General features: G+C 16.2%; 8 protein-coding genes across 8 annotated transcripts; 3 read left to right on the top strand and 5 right to left on the bottom strand.

Moving 5' to 3' along the window:
* Nucleotides 1-882: 882 nt before the first annotated feature.
* PRELSG_0726700 (conserved Plasmodium protein, unknown function) lies at nucleotides 883-2357 on the bottom strand (the record flags this gene model as incomplete). The annotated part of the gene is made up of 6 exons (XM_028675972.1): nucleotides 883-1027; nucleotides 1176-1237; nucleotides 1383-1428; nucleotides 1502-1602; nucleotides 1674-2249; nucleotides 2328-2357. The coding sequence occupies 6 exons, from the start codon at nucleotides 2355-2357 to the stop codon at nucleotides 883-885; spliced, it is 960 nt and encodes a 319-aa protein (XP_028532508.1).
* A 1604-nt stretch (nucleotides 2358-3961) lies between these two features.
* On the bottom strand, nucleotides 3962-5190 carry TAF7 (transcription initiation factor TFIID subunit 7, putative; the record flags this gene model as incomplete). Its single annotated transcript, XM_028675971.1, has 2 exons — nucleotides 3962-4859; nucleotides 5054-5190. The coding sequence occupies 2 exons, from the start codon at nucleotides 5188-5190 to the stop codon at nucleotides 3962-3964; spliced, it is 1035 nt and encodes a 344-aa protein (XP_028532507.1).
* A 376-nt stretch (nucleotides 5191-5566) lies between these two features.
* On the bottom strand, nucleotides 5567-6154 carry GK (guanylate kinase, putative; the record flags this gene model as incomplete). Its single annotated transcript, XM_028675970.1, has 1 exon — nucleotides 5567-6154. The coding sequence occupies one exon, from the start codon at nucleotides 6152-6154 to the stop codon at nucleotides 5567-5569; it is 588 nt and encodes a 195-aa protein (XP_028532506.1).
* A 761-nt stretch (nucleotides 6155-6915) lies between these two features.
* PRELSG_0726400 (serine/threonine protein kinase, putative) lies at nucleotides 6916-8634 on the bottom strand (the record flags this gene model as incomplete). Its single annotated transcript, XM_028675969.1, has 1 exon — nucleotides 6916-8634. One exon carries the CDS (start codon nucleotides 8632-8634, stop codon nucleotides 6916-6918), a length of 1719 nt encoding a protein of 572 aa, XP_028532505.1.
* Nucleotides 8635-9491: 857 nt separating this feature from the next.
* On the top strand, nucleotides 9492-12941 carry PRELSG_0726300 (conserved Plasmodium protein, unknown function; the record flags this gene model as incomplete). The annotated part of the gene is made up of 1 exon (XM_028675968.1): nucleotides 9492-12941. One exon carries the CDS (start codon nucleotides 9492-9494, stop codon nucleotides 12939-12941), a length of 3450 nt encoding a protein of 1149 aa, XP_028532504.1.
* Nucleotides 12942-14225: 1284 nt separating this feature from the next.
* Nucleotides 14226-14564, top strand: PRELSG_0726200 (conserved Plasmodium protein, unknown function; the record flags this gene model as incomplete). Its single annotated transcript, XM_028675966.1, has 1 exon — nucleotides 14226-14564. One exon carries the CDS (start codon nucleotides 14226-14228, stop codon nucleotides 14562-14564), a length of 339 nt encoding a protein of 112 aa, XP_028532503.1.
* A 636-nt stretch (nucleotides 14565-15200) lies between these two features.
* PRELSG_0726100 (conserved Plasmodium protein, unknown function) lies at nucleotides 15201-15911 on the top strand (the record flags this gene model as incomplete). The annotated part of the gene is made up of 4 exons (XM_028675965.1): nucleotides 15201-15272; nucleotides 15367-15479; nucleotides 15577-15694; nucleotides 15819-15911. 4 exons carry the CDS (start codon nucleotides 15201-15203, stop codon nucleotides 15909-15911), a joined length of 396 nt encoding a protein of 131 aa, XP_028532502.1.
* A 379-nt stretch (nucleotides 15912-16290) lies between these two features.
* Nucleotides 16291-16962, bottom strand: PRELSG_0726000 (conserved Plasmodium protein, unknown function; the record flags this gene model as incomplete). The annotated part of the gene is made up of 1 exon (XM_028675964.1): nucleotides 16291-16962. One exon carries the CDS (start codon nucleotides 16960-16962, stop codon nucleotides 16291-16293), a length of 672 nt encoding a protein of 223 aa, XP_028532501.1.
* Nucleotides 16963-18673: the final 1711 nt, after the last annotated feature.

Raw genomic sequence — 18673 nt, 5'->3', positions numbered from 1 at the left:
TATATATTTATCAAAATTTAAAAATAATTTTCTATTTTTAATTAAAAATGTAAAAAAAAGGTTTTTTTCAATGAAAATATTAAAAATAAATAATTTTTTTTTATGTCAATATATTTTTTTTTTTATATAATTTTTTTTTTTTTTGCACAGTATAAAGTATTGAAACTCTTAAAATTGTTTAGTAATTTTGTTTATATATTTCAATTTTTTTTTTTTTTTAATTTTTTAATTTGACGTTATATAATAATATATTTAATTAAAATTTGTACAATTTATGAAAAGTTGATAAATATAAGTGGAATTAGTATTTTATAAATATATTTTTCTTCTTAAAAAGATAAAATTAAAAATTTATAGAAAAAAAAATTTTTTTATACTTATTAGTGTAATATATTATTCTAAAATAAATTAATATTCTTATATGAAAATATTGAAACATTAATATATAGGGATTAAAAAAAATAATACACTAATATTTATTTTTTTTAATACTAAAATAATTTTTTCTTTTTTTTTATTAGTGTATTTAAGTACAAAGATACCTTTTTTATTGTAAAATATATTTAATAAAGTTTTCCCTTTTAAATAAAATAAAAAGTTTTCTTCTTTTACTTTGTACTGAAGTAATAAAATAAAAAAATAAAATTTAAATAACACCAATGAAATAATTATGAAATATCCTAAATAAACATTATTCTGCCTTTAGTTTTTTTTTTTTTTTTCTCTTTTTTCAATTCTTTTTTAAAGAAAGTAAATAAAAAAAAAAAATTATATATACATATATTTATAGAAATTAAAGAAATTAAAATACTAATTAGGAGTTAATATTATTATTTATAATTATTAATAATACAAAAAATTGGTTCCTTAATTCTTACTCTTTTATATATTTAGTAATAAATGTTTTTTATTTGAATTTATTTTTCTTTTTTCCACATTAATATTTTGTAATTCTTCACCAGTTGATTCATTGTGTTTTGAAATATTATTATATCTTTCTCTTAATTCTTCTAACTCTTTATTAAACCTATTAAATTAAAAAATATAAAAATTATATATATATATATATATATATATAAATATGTATGAATTTATTATATTGAAAAATCTTTAAGGAGAGTTAATTATTTTTTTTACTTTATTTTTTCTACACCATCGTATAATTTATTTATTACATACTAAAAAAAAAAAAAAAGGAATATAAAAAAAAAATTAAGAAAATGAATCTAAATAATGTCTACAAGTACTTTACCAAAATAAATAATTATCTTATTAATTATTTTTTTTAAATTATATTTTTTTTAATTTTTAATGATTTTATTTTATATATATTTTTTCCTTTTTTTTTTTAGTTTGATTTTATTTTATTTCTTCTTTATTACCTCATGATAATTTATATTCGTTAAAAATTCATTTAAATAAGATGATCTGAAAAGAAAAAGAAAAAATACAATACACATATATATTACAACTTAAAGTTTTTTGAATTTTTCTTTTGTACTTATTGGCTTTATTAAGAGAGTTGAAATAGTTTAGTTCTATTTTCTTTATTTCCTTCATCAATTTTTTATCTCTATATTTAATACATCTAGAAAATAATACCTTAAAAAAAAAAAAAAAATATATTTTTAATAATTGAAAATAAAAATTATATGTAAAATTTCATTTCTTACATAATGAGGTTTACAAGTATGTAAACGAGTAAATTTATACTTTTTGTTTTGTACATTTTTTTCATATTTTTTTATTACACATGTATTTAAGTTATTGTAATAGTTTAAACATAAATTAACATAAGTTTTATTAACTTTATTTTGATTTTCAGAAATATGTTTCTGTAAAATATAATTTGATATATTATCTTCTGTGTAAATATTATTTTTATTTAAATCATATTCATAATTGTTATCATAAGATAGATGGACATATTTATCTTCATATTTTTCACTAGGTTCCTTATTATTTATTATTAATTTATTTTTATAAATATTTTTAGAATTATTGATATTTTCTCTTTCATAATTTTTATATAAATCAACAGGATCTGATGTATTAATTAATGATTTATCTTCTTCATTATTCGAATATTCCTCAATGAAATTTTTTGCTTTTTTGTTTTTTTCTTCTAATACATAGTTTATATATGGTGGTTTTAAAGGTAAGTTAATTTTATATATGTAACTATGTAAGTCATTCAAATTATAACCATATCTTTTTTCAAAAATATTTATATTCTCTTTATTTTTATTCTAAAACAATAAAAATAAATGAAAAAAAAAATAAATAAATATAAAGTACATTATTTCTTTTTAAAATATTATTTTTACATTTTCTTTAAATCCTATGAAATTTCCCATTACTAAAAAAATTTGTGAATATTTATGAATTTATATTTTTATATATCATAATGAATTTTACAAATTTATTCATACACTTTTTAAATGAATTGTTTATCAAAATACGAACCAATTAATTTAAATAATTATCTAAAAATTTGATTTTTTATATTTTTATTTTTTTTACTTATGATGTAATTAAAATTATGTATTTTTTTTTTTTTCTAATCACCCTTAAAAGGCATATTTTTAAGGAGTTGAAAAAAAAAAATACTAATATTTTGAATGCGCATTTGTGCATAAAATTTTTTTAAAAAAAAAAAAATGTAATTAAAATATTTCACTAAAGAAAAAAATGAACTTTATATATATATATGCATAATCATAGATATGTTATTTTAAATATTGTTTGAAATATAATTGATATATAACTATATATTTTTATTTATTCAAACAAATTATTAGAAAATGAAAGCAATTATATCTGTATATATAATATTTTAATTACAATACAATGGTTGTTATTTTTTTTGTTTTCCTTTTACAAATGTAGTAGTATTCTGTAACGACTTTTTTTTCTTACATGTGTTTTTTCCGAAAAAAAATTATGAATATAAACTTTTTCAAAAATTAAGATGAATTTTATATTAATTAATTTTTTTATTTTTTTTTATTTTTTTTGTTCCATACATAAATGCCATAGAATAAGAACTCATAACAAAAAGGATGGAGTCATTGAAAATTTATGTGTCCATTCAAAAAATTTTAATATAAATCTTTGTTCAAATAAAAATAATTTGAGTGAAGATGAATATAGTCATTTAAAGAAATATTATAAAGAAAAATATTCAAGTTCAAATAATATATTTCCTAATGGATATAATCATTTTAATAACTTTTCTTTAGGTATACAAAATAGTAATTTGAAATTTATTATTTAATATATATATAACTTAAAATATATATATATATATATATAAAATTTATTTAAAAATACCTTTTTTTTTATGTACAGATTCTCCTCTAATTTATAAGAATTTACACTCAATTATTGATTGTAATTTTTATATATACAGATTAAGTTATTGTAATCCTTATAATTCTTGCAAGTAAAAATAAAAAAAAAATACATACACAAATTAAAAATAATTTTTTCTTTATTATATATTTTAATTCATTTAATTTTTTTTTTTTTTAGCTACTGTAAAACGGGATATTATTTAAATGATTATAAATCAATACAATGTATTAATTAAAAAAAAAAAAAAATGTCAAAGTAACTTCAAATTTTGTTTTTAAAAAGTAGAAATAGTTAAATTTTTTTTTTTTTTTTTTTTTTTATTAGGCCCTTCTTATTTAAGTTTTTCACCCCCATATGGTTATTATTTTAAATGGATATTAACAACTAAAAGATTTGTCTATAAAAAAAAGAAATATTTTTTGTGTATGGTTCAACCAATTGAGTATAATTATTTTGTCTCCTTTTGTAAAAAAATAAATCTTTCATTTTTTTTTTTTTTTATCATATTTATCCAACTTTTCTGGACTCAATAAAAAATACTTTTATTAATTTTTTAGTGAAAAAACTTAAAGGAAAAACAATATATAATATAAATAGTTCTGTATCACTGTTTTTTTTTTAAGTAATAATTTCCTCCTAATAATAAATCAGACACATCTGATTCATAGTTTTCATTTTCAATTTCATAATTTAATAATACTTCAAAGTTAATATTTCCATTTTCTTTTTCTATTTGATTCATTATATTATAAGTATTATCAAGTGAACTTAATATTTCCGATAAATCTGTTAATTCATCTACTATTTCGCTTTGTTTATTATTTTCTTTTTCAATACTTATATGATTAAGCATTTCATTATATGTTTTAACATACATATCATAATAATCATAAAAATCAGAATTTAAATATTCATATATAAGCTTCTGAGCAAAGTATATATCATGATATTTATAAAGTTTTGCATAATTTTGAAAATTAAAATTATTAGTTTTATTGCTAATACCACTATTTAATTGAAAATTATTATTTATAAATCTTTTGAGAAGTTTTTTACTATTCTTATTATTTTCATATACATATATCATTTGAGACACATCACTTGTTTTATAAAGATTTATTCCATCCAACGTTTTATGTATTTCTATATGTGTAGCTAATTCAACTAATATGCCATAAAACTTTTTATTTATATTTTTAAAATGAATTATAAAAAATCTTGAATTTAATAAACTTGTTGGGTGAATTTCCAATTCTAAATTTTTTTTTAATAAATATTTTTTTATTTCTTTTGAAATTGATAAAGGAAATCGAATTATACAAACTTTATCAACATCACTATCTAGCATATATACATTATTATTATTATCTTTATTTTTTATTTTATCTTCTCCATTTTTTGTATCATTTACTATATTTAATAAATCTAAATCATTCATAAAATAAATTTCCTGCAAATCTTTATATTCATATGTACCTTCTCTAATATTCTCAATTGTGTTTCTTAAGGAGATATATGGGAGATGAGAAAAATAAAAAAAAGTTAAATATATAAAGTTATAACAAATTAAAGGAATAATTTGCTTATATAAATAATAATATAATTATATATATACATACATAAATACATTTTTATATTGTATATAATTTTCTTTCTTTATGCATATTTGTATTTTCACTTTTTTTTTCTTTTTTACAATGTTTGGATAATTTCTTTTGGATTTGGTTTAATCTTTGATTCATTATTTGCTATATTTTGTTCATTCAAATCATTTTCATTTTTTCTAACATTAAGGGAAATCTTTTTAAAATTTTCATTTTTTTTTTCTATCATCTTTTTATGTAAAAAAAAGAAAATTTTTTCTTAATTTTTTTTTATAAAAATGTAAAATCATTCTTTAAAAACATTTTTTTTTTTTTTTTTGAGTTTTTACTTTTATTTTTTTTATATTAAAATTTTTTTCTTTTGATATATATATGTAATTTTATTTAAAAAAATATTTTTTGAAAAGAAAAATAATTGTTAACAAGTGTATGTGATAGAAAAAAAAAAAAATAAAATAATAAAAAAAAATAGGAAAAATAAAAATTTAAAGCCATAAAAGTATATTTATATACAAATGTATAAATATATTAATTTTTTTCATTTTATTTTAATTTTTATATTAATTTTATTTATAATATTAATATGGTAAAAATTTTATTAAAAATCATTTTTTTAAATGTTCATAAGATTTTAATAAAAAGTTCCTTAGTTCTTCATATGTCTTTTCTAGTTCATCATTTATTATATAGAAGTTGAAATCAATTTTGTTTGCTTCATCTAATTCTCTTTTTAATTCTTCCATTCTTTTATTAATTTGACTCTCATTTTCTGTATTTCTATTTTTTAATCTATTTAATAAAATATCATTACTTGGTGGTTTTACAAAAATATAAATAGCATTCTTTATGTGTTCACTAGTTTTTAATTGCTTTACTCCATTTATATTCATTTCAAATAAGCATATCTTTTGTTCATTTTCTGCCTTATCATATTCACTTTTTAAAGTACCATATAAATTATTTGCATAATTATCATACTCTAAAAAATAATTTTTTTTAATTTTTTCTTCAAAATCTTCTCTATTTAAAAAATAGTAGTCAACTCCATTTATTTCTTTTTCCCTTCTTTTTCTAGTAGTACAACTTACGGAAAATCGAAAAAAATGAGGGAATTCATTCAACAGTTTTTTTATTAATGTTCCTTTACCAACCCCAGATGGTCCACATATTACTAAAGGTGCAATTTTCCTCATTTAAAAAAAAAAAAAAAAGTACAATGTATAAATATTATAATTTTTAAATAATAAAATTATTATCAAAAAAACGAACAAAAAGGTAACTAAAATTATAAGATCATAAGTTTATAATAGAAGAGTTATTTAAAAAAAAAAAAAAAAAAGAAAGCTAAAATACAAATATTAAAATATTAAAGAAAAAAAAATGAAAACATAGATACGGAAATATATATACTCATAATTAAAAATAAGATAATCATATATATATTAATCAAGAAATTTATACTTCATAGAAAAGTACAGCGATGTTACTTTTTTTTTTATGCATATTCTCTATTTTTTGTATTTTTTTTTTTTATGCATATTCTCTATTTTTTGTATTTTCTTTTTTTTTTTATGCATTTTTCTATTTCTTATATTTTCTTTTTTTTTATACTTATTTTCTATTTTTTATACATTTTTCTATTTTTTATATTTTCTCTTTTTTTATACTGATTTTCTATTTTTTGTACTTTCTATTTTTTATATTTTCTTTTTTTTTTTATAGATATTGTATCAATATATAATTTAACTAGAAATTTTGAAAATTTTTTGTTTAAAATATTAAAATTAAAAGGGAAAAAGAAGCAAAAACAAAAATTCATATTAAATTCAAGGAAATGAAGGAATAAGATAATAATTGAAAAAAAAAAAAAATATAAATATATATAAGTAGAAAGGTAAACTTTTTAATTCTTTTGATTTTTTTTTTTTTTTTTTTTTAAATTATTTTTCGTGTTTTATCCGAAAAGCACAAAAGGGTGAAAAAATAAATCAAAGAAAGAAATTCTTTTTTTAAAATTAATTTCTAACATTTTTTGAAGTAAATCTTTAAAAGAATCAGAGAAATAATTATAGTGCATAAACTGTCTATTTAAATTAAATTTTTTATTTTGAATTAAATAAAAAATATGCATGTCATTGTTTATTTTACTAAAAGGATGTTTGCCTGTTGATAAAATAAAAATTGTTATTCCTAAAAGCCAAACAATTTTTGAGGAAACATAAATTTTCATTTTTTGAAAATCTTCTAACGGTTTAAATAAAGAAGTAGTACCACCAGTGTTTGCCTTTTCTTCATAAATCTTTTGGGAGAATTCAAAGTCTATTAGTTTAATAAAAAAATTTTTTTTTATTACTTTTCCTTTTTTTCTTATATACCATTTATTAGTTTTTTTACAAAAATAAATTGAGTTTAAATTTTTCTTTTTTATATTATTTGTTACTATGTTAGATGGTTTAATATCGCTATGAAATATTTTTTGTTTATACAAAAAAAAACAAACTTTTAGTAGTTGTCTTAATATTTCTGCTATTAGATATTCTGGATATACAAAAATTTTTTTTTTTTTTTTTTTTTTTTTTGATTCTTTTTCTTTTCTTTTACAAAATAATATGTTATTTTTAATGGCTTTTTTCTTATTTTGATAGATTATTTTATTGTGATTCTCATAGTCAATAGAAGAGTTTTGTTGTCTTATTATATTTGCTTTCCCTATAATTTCACTTTCATATTTTATTCTTTTTTTCTCTTTACTGATGATATTATATGAATTATTTATTTTCCTTTTTTTTTTTTTTTCCTTTTTTACGTTTTGTTCTAGAAATTCTTGTAGCTGAAAAATTTTTTTTTCTTTATTCCATTTCATAAGAGAAGTACCTCCATATTCATAAAAAGTAATAATTTCATCATTAAAATAAAAATGTGATAGCATTTTAATAATATTTTCGTGATATAAATTTTTAGTTATATACTTTTCTAGTTTTACTATATTTTCATAGCATATAAAGCTATTTAAAAATGGGCTAAAAACAATTTCATTCGGAAATTTATAAATTTTTTTAACTTTTTTTTTTACAAGAAATTTTTTTTTTTTTTTATCATATTCTTTTACATAGATGATATTTATTTTTTTATACTTTTTAGAATATATAGTATATTCACTCTCTATATGTATCATAAATGGATTAAATTGGATAATTTTTTCATTTTTAATTTTATTTAGTATATCAATTTTTTCTTTTTCACTTTTAAAATAGGATAGCTCATTAAACTTACTGTTTTCTTTATTATCTTTTTCTTGCTTTAGTTTTTTTATATTTCTAATAACTCTTATGTAATCATAGTTAAAAATTGTATAAATTTCATTAAAACAATGATCCTTTTCATTTATGTTGGGCTTTTTTTTTAATTCATTTTTTGGTGTGAAATTGCTTTTTTTAATTTTACATTCATTCGCTTCACGATAAGTTGCTTTATTATATTTATTTTTTATTTTTTTAAAAGTGCTATTTCTTTTATTATTATAACATTTCAACCCTATCTGTTCATTATCACTAAAAGAATTTTTATTACAAGGTAAATTATTGTGCTTATAGCTATCAAATGAAAATTCTGATAAAGAATTTGAGTTGGTTTTATAATTTTTAAAAAATGTCTTTTTTAAATACAAACTCATTATTTTTTACATGAAAAAAAAAACAAAAAAAAAAAAAAAAATCTGAAAAGGAACTCACTAATAATAAGTGTAACTAATTAAAAGAGCAGGTAATGCTTTAAAATCCATAATAATATTAATAATAGATCAATTAAGAAATATATTTTTTGATGAACATTTTCTTTAAAGAAATGCTATTTTTTTTTTTTTTTTTATCTACTTTATTATTTTTCTTCTTTTTCTACATTTTTTTAAAAAAATCCTTCTTAATTTGAAGAGTTTTCTTGTTATTTATATTATCACACATTTAACATTTCTTAGAAAAAGAATAATAACAAAAAAATATGTGAATAAAGATGTAATAAATGTTCATATAAACTCATGAAGTAAACATATATATATTTATGAAAATAAAAGTATATATATGTATGTTAAAATAATGATTATATATATATATAAACATGGGTGGAGAGAGAGATATTTATTTAAATAGCAATACTGATATATTTTTATTTTTATTATTTTTATTATAGAAAACATTAACAGAAAAATAAATAAATAAAAAAAAAAATAATGGAAAGTATTTATTAGTATAATATAAAATAATTTTTTTTTATTTTATTTTTTTTATATAAAATGAAAGATACGGGGAGAAAATATAAAAATTTACTTTTCTAAGAAGAAAGAAAAAAAAAAAAAATCCTAAAATATAATATGAATCAAAAAAAACTTTAAGTTGTAAAGAAATGGTTATATAAAAAAATTTATACATATTTACCCTAGAATGATTATATAAGTAGATATTTCTATATATATATATATATATATATATATATATATATATATATATATATATATATATTTAAAAAAAAAAAAAAATGATTTTAAATAAAATATTATATATAAAAGAACATGTAAATAAAAAATGTAAGAAATTTTTTAGTTTCTTGAGCAAAGAGATTGAAGAAGTAAGAAATAATAATTCAAAAAAATGGAGAAAAGAAATAGAAATTTTAAAAAATAAAGAAAATCAAAAAGATGTGGATATAAATGAACTAAATTACATTATTAAAAAAGAAAAAAGAAGAAAAATTAAGGAATTAAAAAAGGAAAACGATGAAAAAAAAGATAATATAAAAGAAGACACTTTAAATATATTTGATATTAGTAATAACAATAAAATTGAAAATGTAAACTTAAAAAAAAAGGATTTATTTGAATTTGATGAATATATTAATTATTATGACAAATGGAATCTTCAAAAAATAAATTATAAAAATACAAAAACATCAGAAATGAAGACAGTTGCTATAGAAAACAATATACAAAACAATAAAGATATTTATAATATAAAAAATTACTACGATTACTTTGAAAATACTGAAAACTTAGAAAATTTAAAAAAACAAAATAATTATAATAAATTATTTTCAGAAGATGATCCTCGCCTACTGTGGGATGTACAAAATGACTATTTTTTTGCAAATGATGATATATATTTTTTTAATAATTTTAATGATTCAAATTATTCTCAATTTTTAGATACTTTGAATTATAACGAAAATTTTTATTTCAGTTATTTAAATAAAAGAAAACCAATTAAATTTTTAAGCAAAGATCAAATTATTGAAATCCTAGAGAAAAACTCGGAATATTTATTTAGAAAAGATAACCAAAGCGAAGAGAAAAAAAAATTATCAAGCAGTTATGATAATGAAAACAGTTATATGAATTATAATTTAAATGATTCCATAAATTATAATACAAAAAATAGAATGAATGATTATAAAAATGAAAAAATAATTTTTTTTAATGAAAATAAAATATTAGAACGCATTATTGAATTTGATTATGATAATGAAAAAAATAAGAAAAATGATAAAAATTATGAATTTTATTTAAATATGTTGAATAGAATAGAGTTTATTAGTTTATCATTCAAACCTAAAGAATGTGTTTTTATTTTAAGTTTTTTTTATTTTTATAATTTCCTACCTTTTGAAATTTTAAATAAGTTTATACAAAATTTTTTATCACATTTACACTTTTTAAATATTCAACAAGTTTTAATATTATTAAAAATATATAGTACATGGAAAAACAATTATGAAGATTTTCTTCACCTTTTGTTAGTTTATTTTTTTAATTTAAAAATGGATTTACCAAATGAACAAATGAGAAATATAGAGGAGATAGATAATAAATTACTAATTAAAAAAAAGGAAAATCATCTAATAAGTAATATAAAAAATGATATTTTTTTTTTAAAAATGTGCTTAAAAAATAAAATTCGTATTAATAATTCACTCATGCTTTTTCATTGTAAGAATAATTTACCTTTTTATGATAAAAATGAATTATTATTATTGTTTCAATGTTTTTTTTTTTTAAGCGATAAGAAGAATAATGATTTGCTTTATAAAACTATTAAGATATCTCCTTTTCTTCTTAGGAATTATGAAATTATAAATGATATTAATGAATTAAGAACATTTTTATGTAATGAAAAGAATTATCCTAAAGTAAAATTAAATTTTAAAGAATTAGAAATAATTTTAGCATCATTAAACAATATGAATAGTGTTGAATTTTATGAGTACTTAAAATTATTTCTAATTAATGATTATTATTACAACAATGATATTATAAAAAAAATTGAAAAAGAAATATACAAATGCAAATACAATAACAATCATAATAACCATTTATTATATATAAATATTGAAATTATGAATTTTCTTATTTTTTATAACATTATAACAAATTTAAAAAAATATGTGTTATTTCCTTTTTTTAATAAAAACGATTTATTTGAATTGCTAAAAAATGTAAAATTATCTGAAAACAAGATAGAAATCCATAAAGATAATATAAAATTTGATTGTCTAATTAAAATGGATATATCTCAAAAAGGAGAAAATATATATGAAAAAGAAAAGAACCAAAATAATTATTCTGATAAACAAGAAAAATATAATATTAATGATTTAGTAAAATTTAGTGGGGAAGATATAAAGAATATATTTATTTGTGAAAACGAGAATTTAAATAAATTTTTATATCATTATGAAAAGACAACTATAAAAAAAATAAAACTTGATTTAATAGTAGATACTATATGTTTCATAAATGAATATAGTATATTCTTTAAAAATATATTAGATATAAATAAAAAAGTAAACGAAGATATTTTATTCGTACTTTATTTTTTTTATCTAAAGATTTTAACTATTATGAACTCTTTAAAAAATAATGATAAACAAATAATATTATATCATTATTCTAGAATTATTCCATCTTATTGCATAAAAGAAGATAGTGATTCTGATATTTTATTTGGCGATAAATTAAAAAAAAAAGAAAAAAAAAGAATGTTTTTCTTTTTATATTATAATATATTTAATCAAGATGTAAAAGACAATTCTCCAAGTAGCAAGTTCATTAATAGTAGTAATAATACAAATATGTTTTATAAAAATAGATATTTTCTGAAGAACTCCATTTTTAATACATTATTGTTAATTTTTCATAAATTCTTTGATAGTATGAATGTTTCTTTTGATGCTAATATATTCTTTAAAAATATAAAGAATATTATTTTGTCAATTTCATTATATATATACAAGTTTGGAAATGTAATTAATTATTACGATTACTCTCTTAAAAATTACTTATTATTGTGTTCTGATAATTATAATGAAAAAAATTCTAATTGCATTTGGAATATTTCTCAGGAGACAAGTAATATTTTGTTAAAATTAATGAATAATATAATTTCATTTTTTTATATATTTAAAGAAAATTTTAATAATAATAACTTAAATGACGAAGAAGTTGTGCATTTGATAAATTCACTTTCTTTCTTTGCTGTATCATTACAATTCTATGAAAACATTGAAAATAAGACAAGGAATGATAAAAACCTATGTAGTTTTCAAAAATATTCAAAAAAAAAAGATGAAGAAAAAATAGTAGAATTTTATAACAATATTTTATATTTTTTTATTAAGGAGTTAGAGAAAATAGATATATCCGAATTAAATGAAATAAATAAATTAATTACATTTGAAACTTTATCTAGAATATTTGTTTTAAATTCATTAAATGACATATCTTCAAAAGAGGTAATATTATTATTAAATAAGTTAATGAATTACATTGTAGATAATGAAATGTATATAAATAAAGAAAATTATTATCTAATTATCTTTTCTTATGAAAATTTAAAGGGAAATTACCACAATTTAAAAAGTAACGATTTTTTTGATATCAAAATATATGAACAATTGGAGCATATGTTAGCAAGTAAAGGAATGAAAAAGTATTAGGATAAACATTTTTTTTTTCATTGTGTTATAATTTTACATTATATATATATATATATATATATATATATATATATATATATATATATATATACATACATATCCTTTTTACAACCTTTTTTTTTCATTTTTAAAATTAACAAATTTTTATTATTTTATATGTAAAATATATTTTAATTTTTTATATGTGAAGAATAAAATAGATATTGTTTATACATAAGAATACAATTAAATACATAACTACCTAAAATTATTAAAATTCAAAGTAAAAAGCTTAAAAGTACACTGATTGAAATAAATGTACATATATATATGTGATATGTATTTTTATTTAAAAAAAGTTTAGTATTAGTAAATTATTTTATTCATTTTACTTTTTGACGTTAAAATTCTTAAAAAAAAAGCAAGTTTTTAAATTTCATATTAAATGCTATAAAATTACAACTAAGAATATTAATAAATTAAAAAAGAGAAATTTTAATTGATAAAAATAAATAAAATATAAACATCTTCATACATTATATCTTCAACATCAAAAAAAGAAAAAAAAAAAAAAAAAAAAAAAATAAGAACGTACTTGTATAATGTTGCTTTAAATTCAATACCTAAATTGTATTATAACCAATTTATATTAAATGCATGCATATTATTTCATAAAATATAAAAGCCATATAATATTATTTTTAACATTATAAATTTAGAATTTTAAGAATAAAAAAAATTCCTTTTTTATATCAGGATTTAATAATAATAAATATATTTATATATATATTCTTTAATAATTATTAAAATAGATCAATAAAAATACAAAAAAAAAAAAAATAAGGAATATTATATATAATTTTTAATAACAATGTAATGCATCTTTTTCATCATTTTATCTTTTTTTTTCTTTTTTATTTTATTTTTTTTTATTTTTTTATCCGTTTTAAGTCACTATAAAATTTGGTTTATTAGAAGTTCTATGTATTTTTATTCTTATTTTAATTTTTTTTTAATTGTATTTTTATTAAAATAAATGCAAGAGATTCATGGTATTCATTACTTTAAAATACTACATATTTTATTTTATTTTTTTTAAATATTATGATGAATTAAATATTAATATATATATATATATAGAAAAGTTTAAAAACTTTTTTTTTTTATTATCTTATAAATAATTTTTTCTTTTGCATTAATAGGGATATTATAAGTCTATGCTAATTTGAATTACCATTTTACTGTTATAATAATTAAGGGATTGAAGTTTATGAAATAACATTTTATCTGACATTTTAGTTCATAATGTTATTATCAGATTGGCACATTGATGATATTGAAATAGATTTAGATAGAACTATCTTTAAAATACAAAGTAAAAAAGCATTTAGTCTTTATGAAAGAAGTATATTTAATTATTTATGTAATGAGGATTTACAAGATGAAAATAAAGAAGATGTATTGGATGCTTTTAATATAGAAGAAAAAATTAGGAAGTTTAAAAAAAATAGGAGTAAAAAGAAAATTCTTAGTTTTCAGACATTGTCAACTTTATTAACTTGCTCATTTATATATTTTTCCTGCAAAGGTATAGTTGAACACTTTAAAGGATTTAATAACAAAAACATTAGAAATTCTACATAAAAAAAGTTCTTTTTAAAAACTATATAGTATTTATTAATATTATTAAAGAGAAATAAAGTTTTTAAGGATATCTATTAATTTAATCAACAAAATTTAGTAATAAAAAAAAAAAAAAACATACATATATATATAATTTATTATATTAAAAAAAAAAAAAGAAATTATTTGTTTTATTTCAAAAATTCATATTTTTTTATTTTATAATTTTTTTTTTTTTGTATATATTCTTTTCTTTGTATAAATTTTTTCTTCAATATAAGCTATTTTATTTATAATGCTTATATTTTTATGACCTATAAGAATAATTTCTTTAAAATATTTATAAAAAAAATAAATATATTTTTGATTTAGAAATATTAAATAAAACATTTGAAATACATAGAGCTAAAAATTCTTTTTTATTAAAAAAAGGGAAAATTTAGAATATATTTTTTATATTTTGCTTCTTTTCTTTTTTAAATGAAAATTTTTTATTACAGCAAAAACTTTTTTAAAAAAAAAATTTATATTTTTATTAATTGTTATTAATTTATAGTCTGTAATTTTTTTTTCTTTTAAAATAGAAGATATATACAATATAAAAAAGATTTGTAAAAAAATTATTTATTCATTTTAATTCTTTTTTTAAATTGAAATATGGCAAAAAGAAAAAATATAAGACCAATAAAAAAAGATCAAAGGAGTCTCAAGATAAATAATACTAAGGAGGTTGATATAAAGAAAAAAAATTTTATATATATAAAAATATATTTGCTATTATATACTTATATATTTATTTTTTTTTTTTTTCCCTTTCTTTAAGAATAAGCAAAATGATATTTCAGATGATTTAATTATTGGGAATATTCCAAATTTAAATGAAAATATAAAAAAAAAGAATCTTCCTAAAATTGTTCAGATAAAAAAAAATTTCAAGTAGATTTAAAATTTTATATATTTTGCATTTTCTGATGCACTTCAGTTGTTAATTATTTATTTAAATGATTTTTATTATTCATTTTTCTTTTTTTAGAAAATTAGAAAAAGAAAAAAAATTGTTAAGTAACTTGGATACTGAGCAAAAAGAAAAGGCTGAGCATTTATTGAAAGTAAAAAAGGCAATACTTAAATCTAAAGGAGAAAAAGTTTATGTAAATTAAAAAAAAAAAATTTTTAAAATAAAAAGACAAAAGATATACATATGAAATGATTCTATATTTTTAATTTTAAGTTTTTCATTTAAATTCTTTTGCATATTTAAATTTTAATTATCAGAATGAGAAAAGTCTCAAGAAAAGAAAAAAAAATATTTTTAAGAGAAAAGAAAAATCACGTAAAAAATGGGAGAATAAAACGAAAAAATTATAATATAAAAGAAAAAAGTTTTTTATAAATTTTGGACTGTGAAAGATTTATTCCTCTAAAGGGAACATTTTACTTATAGGAACAAAGATATATATTTTTTTTAATATAAAAATATTTAAAACAATTCTTTTAGTATTAATTATGAATAATACAATTATTTTCTCTTTTTTTTTTTTTTAAATTATTTTAATATATATGTAAAACATATGCGCTTCCTTTGTTTTGAATATAAAAATATATTTGCTTTTATATTATCATTTTTTAAACTTTATGAAGTAAAAAGAAAAAAACAAAAGGGAGAAAAGTTTTTATTGATTATTAATGAATGAAAAAGTAGTTTTATAGAAAAAAGAGACAAAAAAAAAAAAAAAAAAAAAAAAGCTTATAAGCCAAATGAATGAAGTAAATTATTTATGTAGACAACAAATCCAGTATCATTAGTCAAGGGTTTGTATAAATGAGGAGGTAAGAAAATTTTTTTTCTAGAAATAATACCAAAGAAAACAATTAGCCACCAAATGATATGAATAATAAATAAAATAAATCTAACATTAAATGAATTACATTCTGGTAAAAACATAATATCAAGTGTTATGAGATATAATTGAAATAAATTAAAAATATGAATTACTCTCACAATTGTTGGTATTGTTTTACATAATATTCCTAAAATATATATAAATAAAGGAGAGTTTTTTGAATAAATTTTATTATTTTCTTCATCAATAGCTAGAGAATACCCAATACAAGTAGTAATTGATGTTACACCAATAAAAAACCAAAAAATAGAAAATAAATAAACATTAGAAGTTGCTGCACAAACTATTTCTTCTTGTATTCTTAAAGATGAACTATTATAAACTGTTAAAAACACAAGAGATCCGACTAAATAACAAAAACCTATCCAGAAGTAATAAGAAATTACACTCAATTTAAATATTTCATTTGAAAAATTATAACAACACCCTTCAGAATTTGTTACATATTTTTTTTTTGCAACACTTAAACTATCATCGCTACTATTACTACTTTCATAAATATCTTCATCTTCCATTTATGCACAAAAAAAAAAATATATATATTATTAAAATAAAGAAAAAAAAAATAGAAAAAAGATAAAAATATTTGTGTTATTTATAAAAAAAAAACAGGAAACAGAAAACAGAAAACAGAAAACAGAAAAATGAAAAATGAAAAATGAAAAATGAAAAAAATAAATTAACAAATAATTTAAATAAAATAAATTGTTTTATAAAAAAATAACTTTGTCAACAAAAATTTAGATTAAAAATTTTTTTTTCTTTAAAAAAAAATGAATACAATTTTTATGAAAAAAATTTGCGTATAATTAAAAGAATATTTTTTTTTTTTTCTAAATTGTTTTTTATATTTTTATGTCTATTTAAACAAAAAAAAAAAAGATGAAATATCATCTTTGCGATAATTATGCAACAATAAATTTAGATATATTAAAAATCAAACACTTAAAAAAAAATTAATAATTTTAATTTTAAATAAAAAGAAAAAAATTAATAATTAAGAATTATTAATAAATCAAATTAGTATTAGTGTATACATATAATACTAAAAAAAAAATTCGCATTTACGATGGTTATTAGGGCACTTTATTTTATTTTTTTTTATAAAGTAGTTCTATTTTTTATTATTTAATGAAAAAATTTTGTAATATATATATATATATATTGATTTAATTCTATTACAAATATTTCTAATTCTCTTATAAAATCCTATATAAAAAAAAGATATTTTTAAGCATCTTATTTTTTATTGGGAAATAAAAATATATATAGAATATATCTATAAAAATTACTAAAAAAATTATACATGATTAAATATTACAGAATTAGTTTTATAAAAAAAAAAAATAATATAAATTATTTTATAACTTTAGATTTATTGAGAAAATAATTTAAAAAATGATTTACTTCTTAATATTTTACAAAAAATATTCTACATATTCTTTTTTTTTTTTTTTATAAAGAAAAAAAAAAATATTATATATATATATATATGTTAAATTTAATTAAGAATTATAAAAATTATTTTAATAGAAAAATAAAACTAATTATTTCAATGAATAATACACAAATAAAAGAGACAATGTTTATACTGACAACAGATGTATCTTTTTTTTCATAATAAAATAAATTCTAAAATAAACATAAAAAAAAAAACTCTTCACAAAAACATAAAAAGAAAATATATAAAGGAAATAATATAATATTATTAATTGAAATCATACCTAAAAATTATGATATTGGAATAGACATATATATATATATAAAACAAAAATACCTTTTATTTAAATACTTTCTTCTTTTATAAAAATTTATATATAATTCTAAATTTCTTTAAAATTTGTTTAGAAATTTCATGATTCTTTTAAAGTAAAGCAGCAAAAATAATCATCTTAAAAATGGAATATATTTTCCTTTTCCAAAATATTAAATATAAAATTTTATTTTTTAAAGTAGAAACAAAAAAATAAAAAAAATTTAAGTGAAATTGCAAATAAAAAACAATTAACTTATATTAATAATTAGGGAATAAATATAATATAATATAATAATACATTAAATAAATACATATGTATATTGGATAACAAAAAGAAATTTTTTAAATAGAAAAAAAAAAAGATGTTATATATGAAGTGAAATAATTATTTATATAGATAGTAATATAAAAATATTATTTTATTATTTTTTTTTTTCATCTCCTCATTTAATAACCTCAAATTAGGTATT

Source organism: Plasmodium relictum (genome assembly GCF_900005765.1).
Source record: "Plasmodium relictum strain SGS1 genome assembly, chromosome: 7".
Classification (NCBI taxonomy): Eukaryota; Apicomplexa; class Aconoidasida; order Haemosporida; family Plasmodiidae; genus Plasmodium; species Plasmodium relictum.
This window is presented reverse-complemented; position numbering and strand designations above follow the sequence as displayed.